General features: G+C 43.7%; 1 protein-coding gene across 1 annotated transcript; it reads left to right on the top strand.

The window, feature by feature from the left end:
- Positions 1-4569: 4569 nt before the first annotated feature.
- fam110d (family with sequence similarity 110 member D) lies at positions 4570-22143 on the top strand. The gene is made up of 2 exons (XM_069141687.1): positions 4570-4647; positions 17955-22143. Exon 2 carries the CDS (start codon positions 18690-18692, stop codon positions 20034-20036), a length of 1347 nt encoding a protein of 448 aa, XP_068997788.1. The 5' UTR covers positions 4570-4647; positions 17955-18689; the 3' UTR covers positions 20037-22143.
- The last annotated feature ends 1829 nt before the right edge of the window (positions 22144-23972 follow it).

The raw sequence follows: 23972 nt of genomic DNA, 5'->3' as shown, positions 1-23972 counted from the left end.
TCTTCCACAGCACCGGGACTTCCTCCTGCTCCAGGCTCAGGTTGAAGAGGTGTTGCAGGACCTCAGCCAGCTGGACGGCGCAGGTCTTCAGGACCCCGGGGCTGACGCCGTCAGGTCCTGCAGCCTTGCGCTGGTGGAGTCTCTCCAGCTGTCTCCTAACCTGGCCAGTCGTCACAGAGAGGGGGGGAGGGGGGTCATGGCGTCGATGGTGGATGAGCCCTTTGAAGCTGAGGGCTCTGTGTCCATGCAGCTCACCAGGGGGGACAGAGGGGGGAGGGGGGAGGGGGGAAGGCAGCGGAGGTGTTTGGGAGGTGAGGTTTGTGGAGGAGACAGATGAGGGCTGTGAACTAAATCTGTTGAAGAAACAATTTAGCTTATTGGCCCTCTCCAGGGAGCCTCTCTTTAGCTCTTTAGAGATAATTTCATGCTCTTATAAGAATTTTTTAGCATTAAGATTTCGATTTTTGATTATTCAAGTGAGATGTTCTGTCTTTTTCACTCCTATTCTACAATAACCTTTAAATCCAATGCATATAGATGACTGCTAACCAAATAAAGAGCTGTTTAAGGTGCTGGAGCTCATGCATGATCTCAGAGGAAGCCTTTGTACACTTAAAGCTGTGCAGTATTCACTTATTGATCTGTTGATGCTTGAAGACGCTCCCTGATCATAGCTTTTGTGCCTTTTCTATCATTATACACACCTAGTATAGACAAGCATTTAAACAAGTTGATTTGTATTGGAAACAGATTAAGATAACCGTGCTGCACAGGCAGATGCTCCACTTGATTTAAAGGCCTATGTAAATGCTACTGCCTGTCCAACCTACAACAGTTCTGCTTATTTTCCATTAGATATTTATGTTTCCTCCTATAGCGCTTCTGTATAAAAGATGGCAATCTTTTTTTTAACATTAAGCTAGACGGGATATATACTGCAAAAATCAATAATTCAATAACTCTCTCATTCTAGGACAAATGACGTCGCTTCTGCCATTCATGTGTCTGAGGTTTCTCATTGCAGTTGTAGACATCTGCAACATTATTTTGCCGACTCAAAACTGTAATATCTGTAGTTGAACTTTGTCTGTGCAGGATGAAAGTTTAAAGATATTTAACTGAAATTATGATGAGTCAGGATGAAATTGTAGATCTGTGAAACTGCTATTACAACTACTTGTAATTCAGTTGCAGACATTCACACTTCATATTGCAGATACCATCTGCAACTGAATAGTAACTGTAATTAGAAAATCCCATGAATAATATCTGTATATCAAGACTGTATGCGAGAATACCTGTGGTTTCAATAGGTGTCACACACTGAACACAGCAGGTGACCAAAAAAAACAAAGACCTTAATTTACCAACTGACGAATACAAAACAAACTTAGAAATCAAGACACGAAGAACTGAAATCCAAAAACTGGCAAGGGTCAACACGGGAACCGGCAGAAGGGACAAAACTGAGGTAGTCCATTCGATGTAGTACAACTTCTCAGCCCAAGAGCATGCATGTGGAAAACTGTGAGGCAGGAGACAAGGCATGGAGAAACACAATATGAGGAAACAGGAAGCAAACTGAACAACAGAAAGAGCTGAAAAGACATTCATTTCTCTCGTGAATTACAAAGTCAATTTGCTTTTTCCACAAGACATCATGGTGTCATTAGCCAGATTATCACTTTGTGATCACTGTTTTGGTGTTCCTCCTGAAAATAACACAAAAATGTATTAGATATTAGGCCTCAAAGAAAGCTATGTATGGGGGCGTGCCTGGTGGCTATGTGGGCGGGCATGGCGGCCTCGTGAGTCGGATCCACTCCTCGCTCTTCCCCAGCTTGTCCAAAAATGGTCACGTGTGGCTCCAAAAAAACAAGATGGCAATGGTTGAAACGTCAGACTCAACATTTTAACATGGCAGTTCATAAATCAGAGGTTGACGTCACGGTGCGTTGCCACTTGTTGTGAACAATTTATTACAGACAGTTTCCAGCAACTTTAAGAGAAAAAGACTTTGGGCAGTGAGAGGGATGGATGTGGAGAGGCTCTCCCACCTCCGCTCGATGTACCAGCAACAACTACCAACCCGATCTCTCAGTTGAAACATAACGGATCATTTGGGACTCTCGATGTGACCCCGTTGTCTCAGTCATGTTCCCAGTACGTGATGCTTCACAGCATTTACAGGATTATCGCCCCGAGTTAATAGGGTCTTAAATAACCGCCTGGCACCAGGAACCGTGCTCGGCATTAGCCACCTGCTACATCGACCCTCTACAACCATGCAGCAGCATAGACAGCGAGAGAGAGATGGAGGAAGCGTCCTCCTGGGGGCAACGATGGCGTCAAACAAGGTTGAGGTCGCTTGCCACCTCGCGCAGACGACTCAGCAGGAAGTGTGGCTTCCTTCAGTCAGAGCTGTGAGGTCAGAGGTCAGGGGAGTGGGATCAGCAGATTGTGTTACCGCCCCCAGATGTGGCAGAGGACAGCCGTGGCTCCAGTCTGGAGGTGCCCCAAATGTGGCGTGACTGACTGCTCAAACTTAGTTCTGCAGAAATTGGAATTTCTATTCTGAGAAATGCCATTCCTCTACAATACAAGTGCGTCTTGATCTCTTTTTAGTATTCTATCAAGGCTTTGCTGAGCCTGTTTGCTATTTTTAAGCTTCACGTTTGCCCATTTTCATACCTTGAAAGATCACTTTTCCCGTGAGCTACGGAGCAGATACACAGGAGCCGTTTTGTTCTGTTAAAAGTAAAGTGTTTCTGAGGGGCCACACAGTGGAACATACCGGAGCAGAGGAGACCCTGCTATGTATGATTTATGCTCTATGTATGGATCATGTGAGCCTTAGCACGGCTCTGTTTTGCAGGCTGTTTATACTCTCGGTAAAAATGTTTCCAGCGGCTCTCGTGCGCTGTGCTTCCTCACCGGCCTGTCTGCCATGTCAAGAGTGATGAGCTTGGGAATGAGAAACAGGTGTGTGTGAAATGTGGTGGATCACTCCTTTATCTCTCTCTCTCTCGCTGTCTCTCGCTGTCTCTCGCTCTCTCTCGCTCTCTCTCGCTCTCTCTCCTGACCTTTGTGAGCCGGTTGTTTTGAGCTGTGTTATGACAAAGAAGGTAAAAGGCAAGGAGAGCGAGCAGAGAAAACACAGAAGGAGAGAGGACGATCGGAGCGAAAGAGGAACGGATAGATCCAGTTTCCTGGCTATCAGGTTTGGTATCAACGTAATAAATTGCCCCAGAGCTAATCATCAAATCACCAACATAGACAGCAATAAATAGATGGAGAATAAGTACAAGTATTACACAAATCACACTGGAATAAGTCACGTGATTCCACTGCAAAGCTGACAGGACGAGTGGGAAGGTTTTGTCAGCACTGTGGATCATAGCTGTAAGGTGTTGTTCTCGAATTTGACTTTAACAACACCAAAAGGCTGTTACGTCTAAAGCTGCTCAGGTCATGAGTGATATGCGATAATTGTGAGGCAAAAGTCCACTGAGATGATGTGTGAATTGTTTAAGATCCGTCAGTCAACAATGATTAAGTACAATGAATCAGTCAAACAAATGATTGTTAATAACAAGTAGCACAATCAAACACCGTCAACCACATTTAAAGTACTCAGCGGATTTAGCAATTAACCAATTAGGTATATTGCTCTGAAATGAAATAAAGTTCATAATATCAGTGAAATAATCTGACAGTTTGATGAGATTATTTTGGGCTCACAGTTTTGTCTCAATAATCCTAACAACCACTGGATTAATTGTTAAGAAATTTCTTTAATGGTCCCAACAAGATACATTGCGATGGCTATTTTTGTCTTTTGGTTTATGACCACATATCTCCTCCATCTGTTTATTTATCTGTGCATGGTGCATACGCACAAATGTTAAACTAACATAGTAAACATTTTACCTCAGCTCAATTTTATAGGCCGGCAGGCTTGCAGGCTCTTTTCATTGCAAAATTAACAAACACGTAAGCAATTTCAGTGGAAATGAACTTTTTAGATACTTTTAAGAATACTTTATAGAGTTTGTAAATATTGTTCATGTGTACACCAGTTCTTTTCAGAAAGATTAAGTTGTAGCCTACTTCTGTAGGATTCTTTCGAACAAATTAAAGGATATGAAGTATTTGCATGAAGACACATCAGCACATATGTTTAAACTGTCACTCGTTTTATCAGCCTTTACTTGCCCACAGATGTGAAAACATACATTAGCAATATGCTTCCAACTGTAAGATTGACTGCTTTATGCATTTCTGAGATGTTTACAGTAAATACTTCCAGATAGACTCATGTGTAATAATGTTTACTACTCTGAGTAACGTATGATGTTATAACTGTCACAGTGGTGATCACTGTAATCCACAAACCCCGTCCTGCTCTGCTCAGCTCCCCGCAGTAACTTTACACAGCCTCATACCTGCCCCCCCCCCCACACCGCCGCCACGGGGAGGTCGGGACTCCCTCTTTACTGCTGCTGCTGTGCGGCGGTCCGTCAGTGTGCCAGCAGACCGCGCAGAGCGCAGAGCGCAGCGCCACGCTGACCGTCTGTCACAGAGAGGATCTCCACACCTTCACTGGATTTCAAAGGCAACGCGAGTGGATAAACCGAGCGAATAAAGGTGAGAACAGACACTGATATCTGTCACTGTTCAGTTATCAGGACGCGTTTGAGCCGAAGCTGATTTGTGAGATTTTTGTATCGGGAAGTTTATTTTTGGGGACAGTAGCGATCAGGGTGGACGCGGGTATGAATCGATCCATTCGTACAGTGCAGTGATATGACGTTATTTTTGTACACGTATGTAGCAGTATTATTTTACCGTGTGTACAATTCGGCAAGTGCGAGATTGGCACATAATAATCAACGAGACCGCATGCAAATAGCATGGCTGATATATTGTTAAATAAACTGCTGAAGTACTCAGTGGTGATTTTTTTTTTTTTATTAATTAAATTTAACGTCAGGCTGCTTTATATTATCAAATAGTTTTTTTGTTGTTGTTTTTTTTAAATAATCAGCGAAGTTAGTTCATAAATTGGCTATTTATATCCACAGGGACAGAACACGTGTCCCTTTAATAGTCAAGCTTCTACAGGTTTACCACAGTTTGTCTTCTCAAGACTCTTGTCTGAGATCTTTATGGTGTGTTTACGGCCGCTGCCCTATGAGACAAATTCTACTTGGCAGCATGTCTGTGATGGATGTCTGGCTGTGTGTAGCTGAACAGTCCATAAACAACAGACCACGATTATGAATCGACCCAAAACTGCTTTTTGTTTTTGTTTTGTTTTTTTATTTGAAGAGTGCAGAAATTCATCATATGCCATGTAAACCTATATGTGGACCCCCTGGTTTAACTCAGCCTTGAAGTCCAACTGATAATAGCTACATGGTATGAAGTGGGTGAGAGAGAGAGAGAGACACACACACAGGCGTGACCACTGTGCTCTGATTAAAGCAAATTCATTTGACCTGGGGCCGCAGGTTTATACCCTCTTAACTCTGATGTACACTAAATACTTTCATCTGGATGAAATCAGTTAAATGGCCAAATGAGGCTCTGGTTTCCAAACACGTAATGAGGGAAGACAAATTTGTGTAATCCTAATAAATCAAGAATTTTCCAACAAATCAGTTCATTTAAGACCAATACATGTCTCATGTCTCTTGACTGTAGCCAGTCGAACTCCCAAAAACAAATATAAAGTCATTTTCAAGACTGAGACAGTGGTACTTGAGAACTTTCAAAAGAACAAAAGTAAGTTGTAAGGAGGGTCATTATGCAATCCAACCCCCTCTAAACTAAGAGCACAGTCTCCACCAAGGAAACCATGTGCCCTCAAGGCCAGCTCCACCTTGACCCACCTCTGCCCATCCAAGCCCCGCCCCCCTCCCTCCCCGTGTCAAGGCTCATGCATCCTGCAGTCGGTCTGATCAGCGTGGGGTCAGGAGCATAAACAACTTAGCAGGCAGACTAAACAGACCACACATGTCTTCCAAACACAATTCGAAGGTGAGCACGTGTCGGATTTGGCCTGCGAGCAGCAACAGGAGGTTGAATTCATGCTTTTTGATGCAGATCGCGAGCTGGCAGTGACAGTGTTTCGCTCTTAGTTTCCACAGGGAGAGGTGATCTTTAAGTTTCCTGCATGAGACAGTAGAGTGATTAAAAATAAAAGACAAATAAACCTCACCAAAGGCACTTTTAGAAGCCTTTGAACATATCACATGATCTTCTTCAGCATATGATTCAGCCCACTTTTCTCACTACTTTGTAGACGTCAGTGAAAGCTTAAAAGATAAACTAGAAGTTCTCCACGTGCCTCTTCTCCGCCCTTCCTCACCTCACCTTTTGTTTGACTCCCTGCCGGAAAACTACAATGAGTCATCGCTCATAAACACCCAAAGCCAACACCAATCCCTCGTAGCGCACACATTTCAGCGCAGGATACAAACATCTCTCTGACTGAATACCTACTTGCAAAATTACAGTGTGGCGCAGTCGTAAACAGTCCCCCCCCCCTCCCCCCTCATTTCTGCAGATTTATGTGGCAGTGAGCTAATTTTCCAGCAGTGATGCAGCTGCATCTGTGTTTGATGCCGATCCCAGCGGAGCAGACGACAATACTTCCTCCGGTTTGCAGAGCGGGGTGCCCAGAGGCTCCCGATAGTCTCCGTCTGTGTTGACAGGAGCCCTGACATCATTAACATGACTAAATGAAATGTAATTTAGGTCTTTGTCTTCCTGCTTGGCTCATAGCACCAGCTAGGGTATTGGTGATGATGATGATGATGATGATGATGATGATGATGATGATGATGATGATGATGATAATGAAGGTGTTAGTGATGCAACGCTTACGAGCGCCTGCAGAATCATGTAGATTTGATGAGTTTTGAGACGTGTGGGGTTACAGCACTCGCTCATACACGTTCATGCACTCACCACATTTAAACAGTAGCGAAGAACGGATCATGTCATCGACCTCTGCAGCGGTCAAAGAGTTAAATACATTATGGGATACACGCGTACACCACGATTCCTTCTCTTTTCGGCTTCTATTTTCCAACTTACTCCCTTTTTTGATTTTTACCTTACAAACATCTTTGCGCCATTGGCGCGACGGATCTGACTCGATCTCATTGGAAACCAGGCGATACTACATCCCGCCCACCGATAGCTGCAACCTGACTGCGCCACAGGAACTGTCAATCAAACAGCCCCTAAAAACACGTTTTAGAGACTTTTTCTAATTAATGACGGGATTATTTTTAGATTGACCGACAGAAAACTAATAAGGAGTGACTTTAGCTGGCAAACCAAAAAAAAAACGTGTGGAAAAAATGTATTAACTGTGAATCTTATGAGACTAGTTGAATGGGAGTCTATGGAGCCGGAGGCTTTTTGGAGCCAACCTCTAGTGGCCCTCGGTGGTATTGCAGCTTAATGCACTTTTGCCTCAGACTCATTTTTCAGACCCAAAACATACATCCACTATTATATACACTCTGTGGTTACACAATTTTTTTGAGGTTGCACAATAATCTGATTGGTTGCAGCCACATCAGTGCTGACTGCAGAGAACAAGCGGAAGCCACAGGACATTTCATGGATTTAGTTCACAATGGGCCACTCATGTGTTTCTTATCACTTAAATTTCAGCCGTACCACAGCAGCATTCAAGGCTTGGCATTTCTTTCCTGTATAGCGCTGCCTTGAGAACATGGCTTTTCAGGAGGGATGTCAAACATTTGTTTTATTTAATCCCCGTTTTGTTGCATGACTGCATGTAAAGACCCCCAAGTTATGGTGGGAAGTTTGAGTTTCTAATTAGAGGGGAAAATGTACCCTGCTAATGACATCATCGTCCCCCTGGCACTGTGCTAAAGGAGTGTGTGTGTGTGTGTGTGTGTGTGTGTGTGTGTGCGAGTGCGTGTGTGTGTGTGTGTGTGTCTGCACAGCAGCTGGTTGTAGACATTAGATGTTCACAACAGTGTGAGGCTTCAAACATTCACACATAAACCGTCAGGCTTGTAATTTGGCTTTATTGCTCCTTGTCGCCTTGTTTGGTCCATTGTGCCGTGAGTCTCTGGGAACTTCCTCACTCACCGTTTTCAGGAAGAACTTTGTGGAAAAGTGGAAAAGCTGGTCAAAACAAACTACATCCAGTTACATCAAGAAGTGAAACAACATATTCAAACGGGCGGCCTCTGGTAAAGTGGTACTTCTGCCTCCAAAGAAGAAGTGGAACCTACCATCTATGCACCAGCTATTATTTCTTCTGTTTTGTAAACATCAGCAATGTTGAAAGCTTTAATCAATTTGATGAGTACAGGCATATTTTTCTGAATTGATGAGCCTGCGTAGCTTTTTGGACTGAAACTGTTTATCTTTAATTGAAGACGCTCACTCACAAGTTTGTTCCCAGAAAGCAAAATTTGCACCAAATGTTTGCGTCTGACGCTGGAACCATAACTGAGACCTGAGACTAGTTCCTGCTGTGGCATCATTCCCGTCTCCACGGGCTCATAACTCAATTCATAAATTCATTGCGGGCAACCAAATCATGAAACATGATCTGACAGATCTCCATCTCCTGACGTTCCCCTTTGTGCGGGTGACAGATGTGGGAGCAGCCTTCCTCCCGGCTGCTCTCACATCCCTGTAATTGTTCACAGTTCGAGCGGGCGCCTCTGTAGCTCTGCCACATCCCATCACACTCAACCGTGCCACGCTGTGTCCGCTCGACCGCGAGGAAGATGACACGGGCCCTGGACATTCCCCCTTCGACGCGGGAGGAGACCGACGACGGTGCTCCACGGTCTCCTCCAGATGTCTTCCGATTCTGACAGAAGCGAGGGGAGGAGAGGAGGGGAGGGGACGAAACAGAGGGGTCTCTTTCCGTGGCACTCGGGGGGGCTGTTAGCGGGGAAGCAGGTCGGTTGATCGGTAATGAGAGAAGACAGCTGGCAGGTTCAGCGGAGGTTAACAGCTAAGCATAGATGGCAGCGAGGAAAAACAGAAGAGCTTCGTTTTCTGGGGGTTTTTTTGCGTGCAAGAGGTTGTGGTTGATTCTCTTTTTGTAGTTTCTGGGAAAAGTTAAGCTTTTTATAGGTTTTGTTCTGGAAAGGCTGCAAAAGATTAGCTTTTGTCAATCTTGAATATTTCGACGTCGTCGACCTTTTCACTGCATCGTCAAAGGATTCCCCCCCCCCCCAATTTTCTCCTTACTGTGATGATGGGATTGTAAACGAGCGTGTTTTCTTGCCAGCTTGATTTCTGTTTATTTCCTTGTTTTTCACCACTCTAAAAAGGTCACGTCATTTATTGTCCTGACTTTTGTATTTGCAACATTTCAATTCAATCAAACTGCAGCCTCACGTTCCTGACGCAGCAGATGAGCTGCACTGGCTTTTTGACTGCTCAGCTGTTAATAATTAAATGACCAAGGTTGAACACTGACTTATCATAATTCAGTCATGATTATTTAATGTCACTGACGCATATGGAAGTTTAAAACTAGAGGTTTTCAGGGGTTTTAATTATCTAGCAAAAAAAAACAAAAAACCTAATGAGCACAAAACAGGATCGGGTGGTTTGCTTATCCGATCAGCAGTGTTCACATTATAAGAACCGTTCAGTGGAGCCTTTTATTTCATCAGCGTTTGTGCACATTGAACATGCGCAGAGCATCGCTCCGCTGTGCAGATAGCGAATCAATGCTGACGCATATAAAGCGGTGGAGGGTCTGTAGTAACGCAGGAGGAGGGGGCTGGATGGGGTTTTGGCACCGCGGTCACAGACGACCCAGTGTTTTGAGGACACAGCACAGCTGGAGTAGCTCTGAGCTCTAACCAACCCCAAACAGCCCTGTCACAACTACTCACGAGTTGGTGCTAACCTTTTACTGCTCGCATCGGCAACATGTGTTTACAATAATTCTGCAAATGTTGTGCGAGTGTCCTTTTGGCAACATGGTGTCTGTGTGTGAGAAGAGGGTGGGTGTTACACAGATGCTACGCTAATTTTCTTTCTTATTAGTCGATCTGGGAGTTCCTCTCTTCTCTCCCAAATGCTAAAGACAACTTAAATCTCCTCTCCTGCCCAGTTTTTCATTTACTTCCTTTAATCATTCTCGATCAAACAAAATCTAGAGGTAGTGGATCTCTCCCTCTAGCCTTCATGTATTTAGAGGTACAGAGGCTTTTAATCCCTTTGGTGTTTTTAGGACATTTCAGTCCACTCACAGGTGTATGATTTGACACCACGCACCATGTTTTGACATTTGAGTTGCTCTTTTCAAGTCTAAGAGCCACCATCCATTGAAGCATCGTTCCTCACTTTTGTTGAAGCAGACATACGCCTGGCAGAGTGGAAAATGTGCCGACTTGGTGAAATAAAACATCTGGCCGTTTGCCAGACACAGCTGTCTCTCAGAGCGTTCACACCAGCTGAGAGCTTAATGAGGGTTCACAGTGTGAGAGCAGAGCTTCATAATTTAAGACTCTCAGAGATCGAGGGATGTGCCCAGATTTATGCCTCTGTGTTGTATAAACAGACACAGGACAGGCTTTTTTTTTTTTTTTTTGGGGTGGGGGGTGGGGGGAGATTCGCACAGAGCATTCCCAGCCCAGGGCTGTGCTGTGCTGTGCACTCACACAGTAGGTCACTGTGGTTTGTACCACTGGTCACATAAGCCAGGCTGGCATGTAGAGGGAGAAGCAGCGGTGGTCACAATTTACAAAACAATGCTTTCCAGAGCTGGGATGTCTGCTTGATGTAGCCCAGATCTGGGCGCTCTGGTGTGCGAACTTAATTCTCTCTTGCACATACATATAAAATGAGCACAAAAGTTCACAACCAAAGAAATGTGACTATTGAATTCACTGATTTAACTGAAAACAAAATCCTCAAATTGTTTCTCTTGTATCATTTGTTTGATCCAGTGGCCACAGCTGGAAGTGCGGATCATGTGACGTATCAAAACACAAAAATATCTGTAAAACTTAAAAAGAAACGGAAGAAATTGAGCATCATCCAAATTCAAATCGTCAGAATTTGAACTGTCAAATCTAAAAGTTAAAAGCCACTTGAGCTCCAACCAACGCTTGTTTTTCATTCTCAGTCGATCCGTCAGTTATTTTCTTCAATAGTTATACAGCCATTTGTTTGTCAAAGTGTCCCATCACGGTAGATTCACGCTCACAACTCCGAAAAGCTCATCCTCAAAGTAAAGTCCAACAGGTAAAATCATAGATTTTCTGTACTTGCATGAGGACCTAGGTGAACTCCGTCTCCATGTAAGTACACGAGTTCATCTGCAATATTTCACTCATCGAGCGTGAGGTATCTCAGCGGGGCTTAACATTCCTGTACGTGGAGGCAGGTTCAGGTGTCTCTCTGTTGCAGTGTGGCTTACGAGGCCCCCATGCACACGGCACCATGGTGGAGAGATCATATGTAGTTCATGTGATAACGATAGTGAGAACAGAATCCGAGATGTGTTTGAATGTCAAACGTTGGGCAGATTTCGGTAGTCCGAGTCCAGATTTTGACGCTCGTCTGCTTTAAAAGCTGAAAAGTAGAGTGACTCAAATCTATATAGGTCAGTAATAAACAGCGACAGCACTCTTAGCAGTCCATGTCGAAAGGAGAAAAAGGAACTTGCCCAGTCTGTTGATAAAAGCAAGAATAAATGTGCACGTTATCTTGAGCTGACCTTATCTGTGTGAGCGCGGCCCGGGTGTTACAGCATTGATAAAGGCCTCGCATACAGTGGAATGACCGTATTAGTTTTACCACATCACATGTTAAAGCACTCACTGAAATCTCATGATAATTATTCTCTTCATTATTACCTTAATTTAGTGGATTATAGCCAGCTAACAATTCATTATTTTGTGTATTACACTGGTGATGACCTTTTTCATTGGTTTGCTAAAATATAAATATGTGCCTGTCACAGGTTCCCACATTCTTCTGTGATCACGGCAGTTTTATTGTTGTTGTTTTTTCTCAACAGCTTTTAAAAATAAAATAATACAATGCATAATTTGGTCAAAACAAAATGAATTAGCAAGCTATCTTATCAACTGATGATACCACAATGTGCAGAGTTGATTGTTTATCATTAGCTCATACGCAAGGTTTTTGGTTATTGTGAGTACAAAGTGCAATTTTCTTTATTCTAAGCTTCAAAAATTAAAAAAACAAATCATTTTTTAAAAGGCTAACTTTAGACTTTAGGCTACAAATACGCTAAAAGTCTGGCTTTTTAGTCAATGTTACTTTATTAGCTAATAATAGGTTTTTGTTCAGTAGAATGTGCTTACTGCCTATGTAGACTTCTTTGTTTGAACGTTTCGTTCAAAATACAGAAGCAGATTCCACAAAAAGACTTTGCAAATAATGATGAGCCGATACACTTTTGGTTATTGTGAGTCGAACACTTTGCAGACTTCCAAGTTTTCACTCTTGACCTTCATCTTTATCTAATTGGCATGCATGTGCACACAACCCCGACATGTCCCAGTACATGCGTCTGGCGTGGCGCTTCAATGCTCAGCTGTCCCCGCAATGATGTGCTTTCAATGACAAAAGAGCAGCAGCAGTGAGTTAAGAGCCCATCTTGTCCATTTTACGGTTCGGGAGGGAGGGAGTGTATTCAGGTCGGGGGTCCCTTAGGTCGTCCCAGGTGGCCCTACTGCTGCTCCACATGAATGTGGAGGAAGCCTCTAGGTAGGCTCTGACCGTAGATCACGTGGATAACGGCGCTGAAGGCCTCCCACTGGTGACAGGATTTACAAGTGGCCATCAGGCTTTGTTTTAGAGGGCGGCAGTAGTTTATGTATCCCCTGGCTTCATCTCTTACATTTTATTGTCACCATGTTGTTATTTGTTCTTTTGGCACCCTGACTAATGAGGCAGAGCAACCAGGTCAACACTGATGTAGAGGAGGACCATTGTTGTGGCTCATTAATAATGCAAAGAAAGGCCAGTATGTCTCTTTGTTTGGAGGATTGAAGACGACACCTATGTCTTCTACTCCCTCCAGGGAAAAGAAAACGTTCCTTTGCCCCGCTCCGCAACAGACTTCTTGAAGTCTGTGTGTGTAGTCTTTGTTAATGACCGCACAAAGTCATGAGTCGTGGCTCATTAGAGGCAGATGCCTTTTGATTCACACTGTAGAGAATCGATGCGTGCAGATGCTTCGTCGTGACGTAAAGAAGTCTTTTGAATGAGCTTTGGTTAATGTTTGAACATTCAGACATTTCGTTCCGTTAGGGATGATTGTTAGTCGGTGTCGTCCCTAATAGTCACGGCAGATGTTAGTAGAAAGGAAGCGAGAAATGCAAGAGGACGGGGAAAGAGAGGCACGACGTTAGAGAGGGTCAGCTCGTTCCTTGTCGGCAGCAGATGCCCGTCATCCGTCCGGAGATAAATTTGACAGGTAAGCGTGCTGAATACACTCCCAAGAGCTTCAAAGGTGATTCATGTGAATTTATTAACCTCTTATCTTGTGTTTACCTAAACGAATACATAATTCACAGTGGAACTTCCTTCGGCCTTCTGATCCAAGACCAGCTGGTTTTTCTTGGATACGCCCAGCCAGCCTGGAGCTATTCTTCTCTGGGCTCTCTTGATGCAAACAAACACTTCCTGGACTTTTTTTTTTTGTGTGTGTTTAGTTTCTTGCTGGGGTCACCACTTTCACATCAGAAAAAGAAGAAGCGCTGCATGCTTTCACCTGACAGTGTCACTGATAAACAGACCTGAACGTGACCCGCTTCGGGTCAAACCCACGCAGCACTAACGATGCTGTTGATTGAAAAGAAAATCAAAGTGCCTTACCATGACAGGTCTCCGTCAGGGTCATCCGAGCGTCTTGATGTAGCATGACACAAAACATCTGGTTTCTCTTTAGCTGCATGGGGGCGCCTGGTTAAGCCTCCCCTGCAGGCTGGGCCATCCGCTTTACAGAGAGGACATGCGGGAGGGAGGAAGGGAGGGGAGAGGAGAGACAGACAGACAGACAGAGACATTTTATTAAAGAGCAGAGATGGAAGGCATATGAGAGTCACACAATTAACATAGTAGATCTGAGAGTTCGTTGGTGGTATCTTTTGTAGCGCATGTCCTATAGATCACTTTGGAATCAGAGGTTCGATGTTTCAGTGGCTGGAGACTCTAACTGAGTTGTGCAAAGGATATTTAGCTGAAAAGGAAACACAAGGATTTAAAAGGAAGGATCAAACAGTGTCTGAAACCTTGGTCCTCCCACCTTCCAGGATTGCCTCTGAGGATTTGAACTCCTCTGTCTGGATCTCTTGTTTTATTCCCACACAACTAGGTCACTCAGGTTTAGACAATTCGTACCTTGGATGTGTTTGGACAACACTTCATATCAGCTCGTTTGTTTAAAACAGAAAGAAGACAAATGGTGGATGCAACTAACTGATTGGTGGCCAAGGAATGCCTCATTATAACCTCTTTTGACAGGTTGGTGTGATCAAAGCGTGTCTTGAAGAGTTCAATCTCTCCCCTCAAGAGATAAGCAAAGATTTCAGAAATATAACATCTTTGAGGCAGAAATATTTTCTCTCCTTCTGTCCTATTTTGTTCATCATATTGTGACCCTTAAGTATGACCTCTTGGCTCTTAGGTTGGGAACTACTTTTCAATATGAAATGTAGGTTACTACATTGTACAGTACAATGTATGAACCAAATCTTTTCTCATAATTAAAGCATCTTGTTTGGAAAAGTAACGAAAGGTATGTTGGCAGAGCTGAACAAAAGCTTTTGAAGATTGCACTCAGATACAGGGAGAAACAAATGGAGCAGAGAAAGAAAGCCAGAGATGCGGACAGAGGACAGATGTGTGTATACAAGAAGAGAGTGATAGAGTAGGAGGGAAATGAATAGGCAGGGAGGCCCTGTAGCATATAGAGGAGATGTAGACAGATGAAGGGTGGGAAGGAAGGCGGGAGGGTTGGGTCGCATTAGGAAGGAGGAGGTGGGGTGGGGTGGTGTTCAGTGTAGAGATGAGAGGAGAAGGGAAGGGTTTAGAGGTTAATGACAACCTACAGTGCAAGACAGAGGAGGTCTTGAATCACAAGAGGAATTGAGGCCATCTCCCGCTTTTCACAAACTTTGACATCACAGCAGAAGGTGCTGGGTACTAATTTGGCTCATTACGGTCAATGGAACTAATGGTGGCTATTGTTCTCCAGCAAATCCCAGATGAGTCACATGTCTACCCTCCGTGTGTTCTTCTCCCCGGTGCTCCAGCTTTCTCTGCTTTACCGTTATGTTGATTTATATGCATAAGAATTTGTAACACAGTCAAGTTATAGTGCATTTTTAGTATAGGGCGGCTTTTTCGTGAAGATTTTGTGTCCCAAACACCCGACAGCAAGCACCGTGACTCAGATTCAGTCACGTGATGTCCAAGATAGCACTTGGAGCTAGAGATAACCTATGAAAGTGGCTGGTTTCCGTCAAACTCTTCACGTCAGATTCAATAAAAGCACACTAGCACTGCGAAACGCATTAGAAGTAGGACAAAAACAGATGTTGCCCACATTATTGTGGGTTTCAGTGTTATGACTGTTGGGGATTTACTGTACCAGTTCTTTTATCCATAGATATTGCCCCTTGTTTTCTGAATATGATTTTTTTTTTCATACTGCACCCCCATCCCCCTCACTAGAAAACCAACATCAGCATTAATGACTTTGTTTAGGCTCCTGTGGCGATAATCTCCTTTAACGCTTCAATAGCATGAGCCCATCGCTTTTTCATTTTGAACTCAGATGGAGAACAGATTGTTCCAGAAGAAAGATGTCTAATAATAAATACCCTATAACCAAAGCCACTTGGCATAGCCCCCAATTCCCACTTCCTCCTCGTTTTCCACCAGTTTTTCTTGTTTCATGCTCCGTCCATTCTCTTTTTTTAAATTATTTTTTTATTTTTTTACCTCCACACCTGTTGCAAGACATTTCTCTCGGGAAATCTACCTAAACAATGGTTGACTTTCCCGAGCTTTGACAAACCGACATCTGGAAAAACTAACCGGTATGCTGTTGCCCCCCCCCAAACCTCCCCCCTTTCCTCAGGTAATTTATAGTGATATGCCATTTGACAGGCTCTGTGAGGGGTATGTGTGAGGCTGAAAGAGGTAGAGTATGGTGAAATGTTAGCTCACCTTCTTAGGTGTCAGCGGTGGTTTCATGTTAGTAGCAGCAGAGTAAACAGTCAAACCAAACCCAGAAGAAAAAAAACGGAGAATTTTAGGATCTGGTTTGTGTTATAATTAGTTTAAATGAATGATTCTTTAATAGAAGATCATTAGCTTATTTTATAACCCAAATAAAAGAAATAAGCTTTAAATTTCAAAGGCAATTCAAGAATATTCACAAAAAAAGGCTATGTACAACAATTATCACACACTAACTGCTAGTTGTACAGATGTTTTGGGATTTGGTTAAACTTTGTATAAAGCTTTACAGTGTCACATAGCAACGTAAAAAAAAAAGTTTTTTAAATCTGTTTAAATATGCCAGTCTTTCATTGAACAGGATCCTTTTACTCATCTGTGGGAACCAAGGAAATACTATAAATATTTCACTTAAGTGTCAGAATATTTCTAGTTTTAAGAAAATAAGTAATAATACATAGGTTTTTCTATGATAGTAAATGATTTAACAGGAAACTGACACATTTTCTTCAAACTGCTTTGGTTTAAGTTGTTTAAGTGTCGTACAATAATGTGGTCTTTGCTTCAGACCTTCACAACATTTGTCACATGTCACTGTATTACCTGTTAGTATTGTATAAATCAAAATGGTAAGATGGCAAAGGTGTAGGTCGGGTTGTTAGGTGTTTGCGTGTGTTAGCTATCAGTGGTGTCATGTGATTTATCCGAACAAGTGAGATATGGATCCTTTTTCCTGGTTGCTCATTGTCTTACTTCTCGTGACGGAAAAGCCAAAATAGCAGTCGATAACACTTGAAGCAGACCTGAGGGAACAATAAGCACAACAATATAACACCCTCCTGCTGTCGAGCGCAGCACAAGGCGCATTCATCTCTCCAGACAGACTTTAAATACATGTTGAAGGGAGGTGAATGAAACACAGGCAGCACGTGTGCCTCTGGGTATTTATAACAGCTTCAGGTTTTTAAAGATGTGCTCTTTGTCCGCCCGGCTTGCACATGGCAGACACTCACTACTTCTTTCATGAAAAAAGGTGCAGAATATCGTAAAGTACTGCTGCCCTACTGTGCATACAACCCTCTTTCATATGCAGGGAGGCCTCTTATTGCCTCGTGCTGACACACACACACATGCTTATTGGCTCAGGCGCAAAACTTGAGCAGACGCACAAATACCCACAACCGCACACACAAGCTATAGAAACAACATCGGATAAAAAAAAATTCTGTCCTTATAATAATAATAATATTATTATTATTAATAACAACAATAATAATCATGCATGCCGGATCTGCTCAATAACACAGGATGATGTAATTGCTGCCATAAAGCTGAAACAATTGGCCTAATGAAGGTTATTAATGAGTTTAGATAGAGGCAGATGTGTCATCATCCTGTCTGTTTCTTTCATACACCACTTACTTATAATGCTTGTGGGATCGATATTTCTCTCATATGCATGTAAGGCAGATGGTAAGTAAAAGCTCATACTTGGCAGCTCTGCATTACTGCCTGCTCCAGATATGCAACTCCCTCCAGCTTTAAATAAGCACAATCTGAGCTGAGCTTTCGGGACCACTGTCCTTCCTGCCATCTGGTCTGTGCTGCCCGCCCCGGAGAGCAACACTCCCAACTAAAACCCACTCTTTCTCTCTCTTTCTCTCTCTCTCTCTCTCTCTCTCTCTCTGTCTGTGTCTCCCAAGGGTTCGCACAGGTGAGGTGAGGACAAGGACGCGATCGGCTTCTCTACCATCTGTCCATCAGCGAACCAAGTGCCTTGGTGCCGGCCACCCTCAGGTCAACTCAACCACGACGGGCAGCAAACAAACAAAAAAAGTCTTGACCTGACGTCCCCTGGGCAGCCTGCGCAAAACAAATATTTGAGGCCATTATATCTAATTTCTCCAGGCGGCCATCACTGAGAAGATCAACAGTGAAGGGTGTTGGTGGGAGACAGAAAGAGAGAAGAAAAAGTGGGGGAGGAGGAAGTAACCCTTTCAAAGTGCACCCTGCCTGCTATTTCTGTTGCGCTGTGGGCAGGGAGCATCTCATTTGGGAGCGCTCTTGGCTGACAAAAAAAAGGACTTCCCTGTTCCCTGCCTGCCCATCCAAATGCCTGCATAAATACTGGATAGAGATATCAATTTGTCTGAGTTCTAACACTGCCCAACAAAGAGACTGTAAGCTATCTATAGAAAACGTTACAACAAACTTGGACCTTGCGGTCTCCTGAATTGCTACTTGTCCATTACCCCTCCAAATAGATTTAAGAGCTGTGAGAACAGGAATGAGAGCTGCCACAGTCCTCTACACTTAAAGACTTTTCTAAACACTCTCAGTAGGTTTGACAATTTGACAGAGCCAACATCAGCTCTCTGCGGGACACCGGAAGCTTTGGGGGTGTAATTTTGATGTCTTTCCCAGTTTGGTGACTTAACATGAAGCCCCTAACGCCGATTGGATCCCCCTCTCCTCTGAGGCTCCTCAACAAGGGTCCAGACTACTTGCGCAGGCAGATAGATGGTGGAGGCCACGGCCGCTCCATCAGCGCTGTGGAGAGGCTAGAGGCAGACAAAGCCAAGTATGTTAAGAGCCAGCAGGTGATCAACACCAAGCAAGAGCCAGTACTCATTCCCTGTGCCACCCCACCACCGCAGCCCCGAAGAGCGATCGCCCTCTCTGGTAGCCTGACGCCTCATCTTCCCCCAAGTCGCTCTTCCAACACTCCCTTCTCCACATTCTCTGGCTCCTTCATCTCAAGAGATGAAAACGAAAATGACGACTCCAGAAAGGAGAACAGACGGACTTCTGTTGATGTTGAGGCGCACAACAGGAGCAACGTGATGCCTCCCAGCCCCAGGGCACCTGGCATTAACACTTTGGTGGCACCACACAGCGCTCCTGTGCTCAGACGGAGTACAGGCAAACGCATGCTGAGGCCGGACTCCCTCATCATCTACCGGCAGAAGAAAGAGTGCAAAACCCCCGGCGGTGCGGCAGTGGGAGAAAACAACATGGAACTGAAGGGCTACAGTTTTGTCCGCCGACTCTTCCAGGGCTCCATGAGAGAGAAGAGCAGCGGAGGCGAGGGTAGGATCCAGAAGATGGTGATCGGTGAAGAGAAAGCACCATCGAGGGATGGTGAGTCCCGCATGTCTTGGACCAACGACAAAGACATTATGGATGGTGGACCAGGGAGCAGGAGGTCTAGTAAAACCGACCAAGAACGCAGCCCAGAGTCTACCCCCAGTCCTGGGTTTAGCTACCCATTTGAACAGACTAAGATTGGATTTACAAACGGCACCAGTGAGGGAGTTAACAAAGGCATCACCAATGGCAACCACTCAAGCAACAAGCGTGATGAGAATGACCCATGGAAGCGGGCATCACCACCGGCACCCAGAAGGCGGTTTGGGGAGTTAAAGCGCTCCAAGTCAGACTTGCAACTGCGCTGCTCTGTAGCGTTATCAGAGCAGGAGAATTTCTTTGACTTCTGTGGGCTGGAAATGGACCTGATAGAGCGTCTGGGTCGGGAGAACTTCCTCTCCGGTGCCAGCTCTATAGACACGCTCTCGTTGGCGCTGCGCAGTGTGGGCGGGGACGGTTGTGGAGGCTCAGAGCCCAGTGAGTTCTCCCGCCACTCAGGAGATGGACTGTTTCAGGAAGAACTGGCCGATCAGCTCCCCACCGGTGTGTCGATCATCGAGAGAAACGCCCGTGTCATCAAGTGGCTTTATGGTTGTAAGAACGCTGCTCGTGAAGGACCCAAAGAGTCTACGGTTTAACGAAGGGACAGGGATCCGTGTGCCATGGAGTGCCGAGTCTGCTGGTGTTGTTGTGAATTCCTTTTGTGATACACAGTAAACCACGTACATGTTCACCGGGGGAGGAAGAACTGTTCCGTGAAACTCTTGCGCAATCTTACCTTGTGCAGAAATGTCTTGCTAAAATGGACTACAAACCAAAAGTCAGAGGATTCAATCACCACAGCATTTCACATTTTTTAAAAGCATGACTGTAATGCAACATAGAAGGGAAAAATAGGACTTGGTTCTATTTTTGAGCTTCCAGCAGCAGTGAACGTCAAAGCAGCTGAGCTTCATGAGGCAAAGCTGCCTTCAAAATGTGATTTTTATTTAAAATTTCAAATGAGTGTCAGACCCTCCCAGGGTTTGTCTGGCGCTACTGTCTGCATGTAGGATTAGCACTCTATGGCACACGATGATGTTTAGTCCCTCGACTCCAACGACACCGATTCTTCAAATTATAGAATGACTGCTACGAGTTATATTCTGTCAAATTGATATATTGTATTTATAGATCATATGGAAGTATTGTGTGAGACCATACTGGCAAATGGAGCCATTTCTCCCAGCGACATGTTGTGGTGTCTGTGCGTGCGAGTGTGTGTGGACTGGACATGTTGTCCTCTCCATTTGTAGCCTCTTTTTCAGATATTGACAGAACCAGATCCAGAACTGATTTGAAATCAGCCCCCCTGTGACCCGTCTCTCTGTAGGCACATAGATGTATGTTTGTTTGACACAGCGGACACAGTTTAGTGTCTTTGACACCGACACCCTCCCTTAATGACCAATTTAAAATGGTAAACCACTGAGCTGCGTTCTTTTCTAGACTGGAAAGCTGTTGTGTGAGTGTGAAGTGAACCATGAGTACCTCATTCGAATCTGTCCCAGTTTAGTTTGTGTGTTGCTTTTTAATTTTTTTTTTCTACTACTTAAAACGCAGGCGTTGGAACAAACATGCGAGGCGCCCCTGTGGGGCTGTTAATGCACTGAACTGGACACAGAGAGGAGACGAAAGATAGAAATGTAGCTCTGACTCTTTCCAGAGATTCGTCTCTCATAACGTTAAACACTGAGCTGGATTCAAAGGAGCATCTGCATCCTGGAAAAACAAGGAGCCATGCCTGGCCAGTAATTTTCATCATTTGTGTTTCATTTTGCAACCCCTAGAGAGGGTCAGTGTTCAATAATCACTTGTGCCACAGTTATTGACTGGTTTAGCTAATGGGTCATGCCTGTTAAGTGGTCCCTGCTGTGGAGCTGCAAAAGTGACAAACGGGGATCCTGTGAAAGCAAAACTAGAGTTTGGCGAGCAAATATACGCAAACTGAGACTTTTAATCTCACTACAGATGTTTTAAAAGTGAAAATAGCCTCATAAAAGAACATATTCACCTCTAAAAGTAAAGTTGTGCTAAATGTTTGTGTCACTTTCACCATCTGGCAGGTTACAGACGTTTTAATCTCCCCCGCGAGCCCAGTCAGCCTTTTTCCCATCAAAACAAGCCGCCCTCCTCTCTCTGATAACCGCAGCTCCTACCTCACTGCATCCATTCTGCAGTGATTCCCACCTTATCTCCATGAAAGGTCATTTCCAATGCTCGCCCTGAAAGGATGCCCCTGAAATGTGAACTGGGGGTCTGCTGAGGTATGCGGAGGTTAGATGGAGACGGCTTGTGGGCTGAGGACTACCGAACTTATTCGCACGTTATATTTGTACATGTGATAAATTAACACGATTACTTGCAACCTCGATGTTGTTTTTCCGTAATTATCTCGAGCATGGCACACTCCTACAAACTCCTCCCACCTGGACTCTTTTTTTGTTTTGTTTATTTATCTCCCGTTAAAACTATTTGGTTGCATGTTTACATGTCTCAGTAATTTCTGATTCTTTTTTTTCTTTTTTTTTGATATATGAGAGATTTAGTTTTTATTCCAAAGAGTTTGTGTATTATGTACACAGCAAATAAACACAAATAAGGAAATATCTGTGTAAAAGCCATTTTTTTTTTTTGTCTTGTGGGTGTTTTTGGAGACATTACAGGACCGTATCTTCACTCAGAGTGCACTTATTGTGGTTTAAACATGGGAGGAGGAAAGAAAGGCAGTCAGTGTTGTGATGCTGTCTCGTCTTTAACTCTTTGTTGTCTCCCCTTACCGCATCACTTCTCATTTTTCACATTATCTCGAGTGGCTAGGCGCTAATCCTTTTAGCATTCCCTGCATACTACACTCTTGAGAGAGCTGCAACAGGTTGTGTTTATAGACAAGGAAGCCTCTGTGTGGCCTGATGCTATGTCTACGCCGCCGTGAGCACACCCTCTACCCTGTCTGCAGCCTCCTCCTGACACACTTTGTCTTTCCTCTGACTCAGCATTTGTTTTCACACTCAAGCTGACAATGGATTGAAATCTAAAGAGGAAAATTTAAAAAGGTTTTATTATTTAATGCTGACTCCCTGAACTGAAAGTCAGAGCTGGAATTTTTATGTCAAAAATACCAAAAGGCACTTTTTTTTGACAAACTCTATTGTGAGATTGTGAATATTGCTGATTGACAGAGATTTTCTGCTTCTTTTTTGTGTATATAAAATGTGTTTAAAGGGAGTTTCTTGTCTGTATATATGTACCAGCAGCTGGCATACTTAGCTGAGCATACAGACAAAACCACCTAAAAATAAAAACTACAAGGATCACAAATTCATAATCAAAAGTTTCATTTAAGAGGTTACTATTAATTATTACTAATTATTACTAAGAGACTAGTATGGTGCCTTCCCATAAATTAACATCACTCAGAAATTGCAAATAAATTTGCAAAGTCAGCCGTATTTTCTCATTCTCATGCATGGATTGCTAATATTGCGTTTCTACTGATGAGAAATTAACACAAGAGGTGATGTCATGTGTCCATGATGGAACTAGCGGCAAACTTCACCAACCGGGCCCAGGTCAGCTTGTTACACTCGAGGTCTTGTAATTAATCCATGAAGGTAGAGGTAACAAAATACACCATCCAGCACTTATAAAGCTCACATGCCAACAGGTGTTTAGCTCCAGGTACATCATTTACTGTATACAGACTTGAAAATTGTGTTTATTTTATTCATGTCTTGGCATCAAAAGTAAATCAAGCAATTCCTTAAGATATCTAAAAGAAATTTCTCTATCTGTGGAGCTTACAGATGGGAATTAGAAAATGTTTCCTGATAATGTCATCTTGTGGGCTGCACTGCTGCCAATTATCCTGTTATTCACCATCCCTGAAGCAGCTCCAGGATTAGTCTGAAAGATGACTCATTCAGCAGTTTAGAGACTTCATCAAACTCACAAAGGGAGCAAAAAAAAATACATGATTTCTATTTAAAGACGGGCTTTCCCTTTGATATAGCACAAACTGCTTTAAGGACATTGAAAGGATACAAACATCTGACACATTCCCTGGGCTCACTTGCGCACACAGTCAACATAATTTTGCAAGCTTGTAAGCTTCAAACAGCAACACATACAGTGTATAATAACTACACACATGGCTAATGTCTCTGCGTCTTTACCACACTTCCCTTTCCCAAAACAGAACAAAACAATAGCCCTCCTGTGTGTCTGTGTCTCTGTCAGTTGCTCTGACCGGAGGGCCTGCTGTGACATCCTGTTTTGGGTTCATAGGACAAGGTTTAAACATATGGTCGTATTTTGGGTTTGGCCTTTTTCTTCCTCAGTCTGCCTGGAAATAAACAGACAACAGCTGGCAAAGGACGACCGGGATCTTATTATTATAGGCTTCGAAAAGGTTTAGGTTGGTCTAGCGCTGAGCAAGCAACATTTTTTTTTTTTTTTTTTTTTTTTTTTTTGCGGGGAAAGTTGGTGAACCTGTTTAAGACTTGCTTGTAAAAAAAACGCCTGGTAGCTCAAAA

This window comes from Embiotoca jacksoni, unplaced genomic scaffold (assembly GCF_022577435.1).
Source record: "Embiotoca jacksoni isolate LCO1_2020_lvr unplaced genomic scaffold, fEmbJac1.0.p SCAF_11, whole genome shotgun sequence".
NCBI classification, from domain to species: Eukaryota; Metazoa; Chordata; class Actinopteri; family Embiotocidae; genus Embiotoca; species Embiotoca jacksoni.
This window is presented reverse-complemented; position numbering and strand designations above follow the sequence as displayed.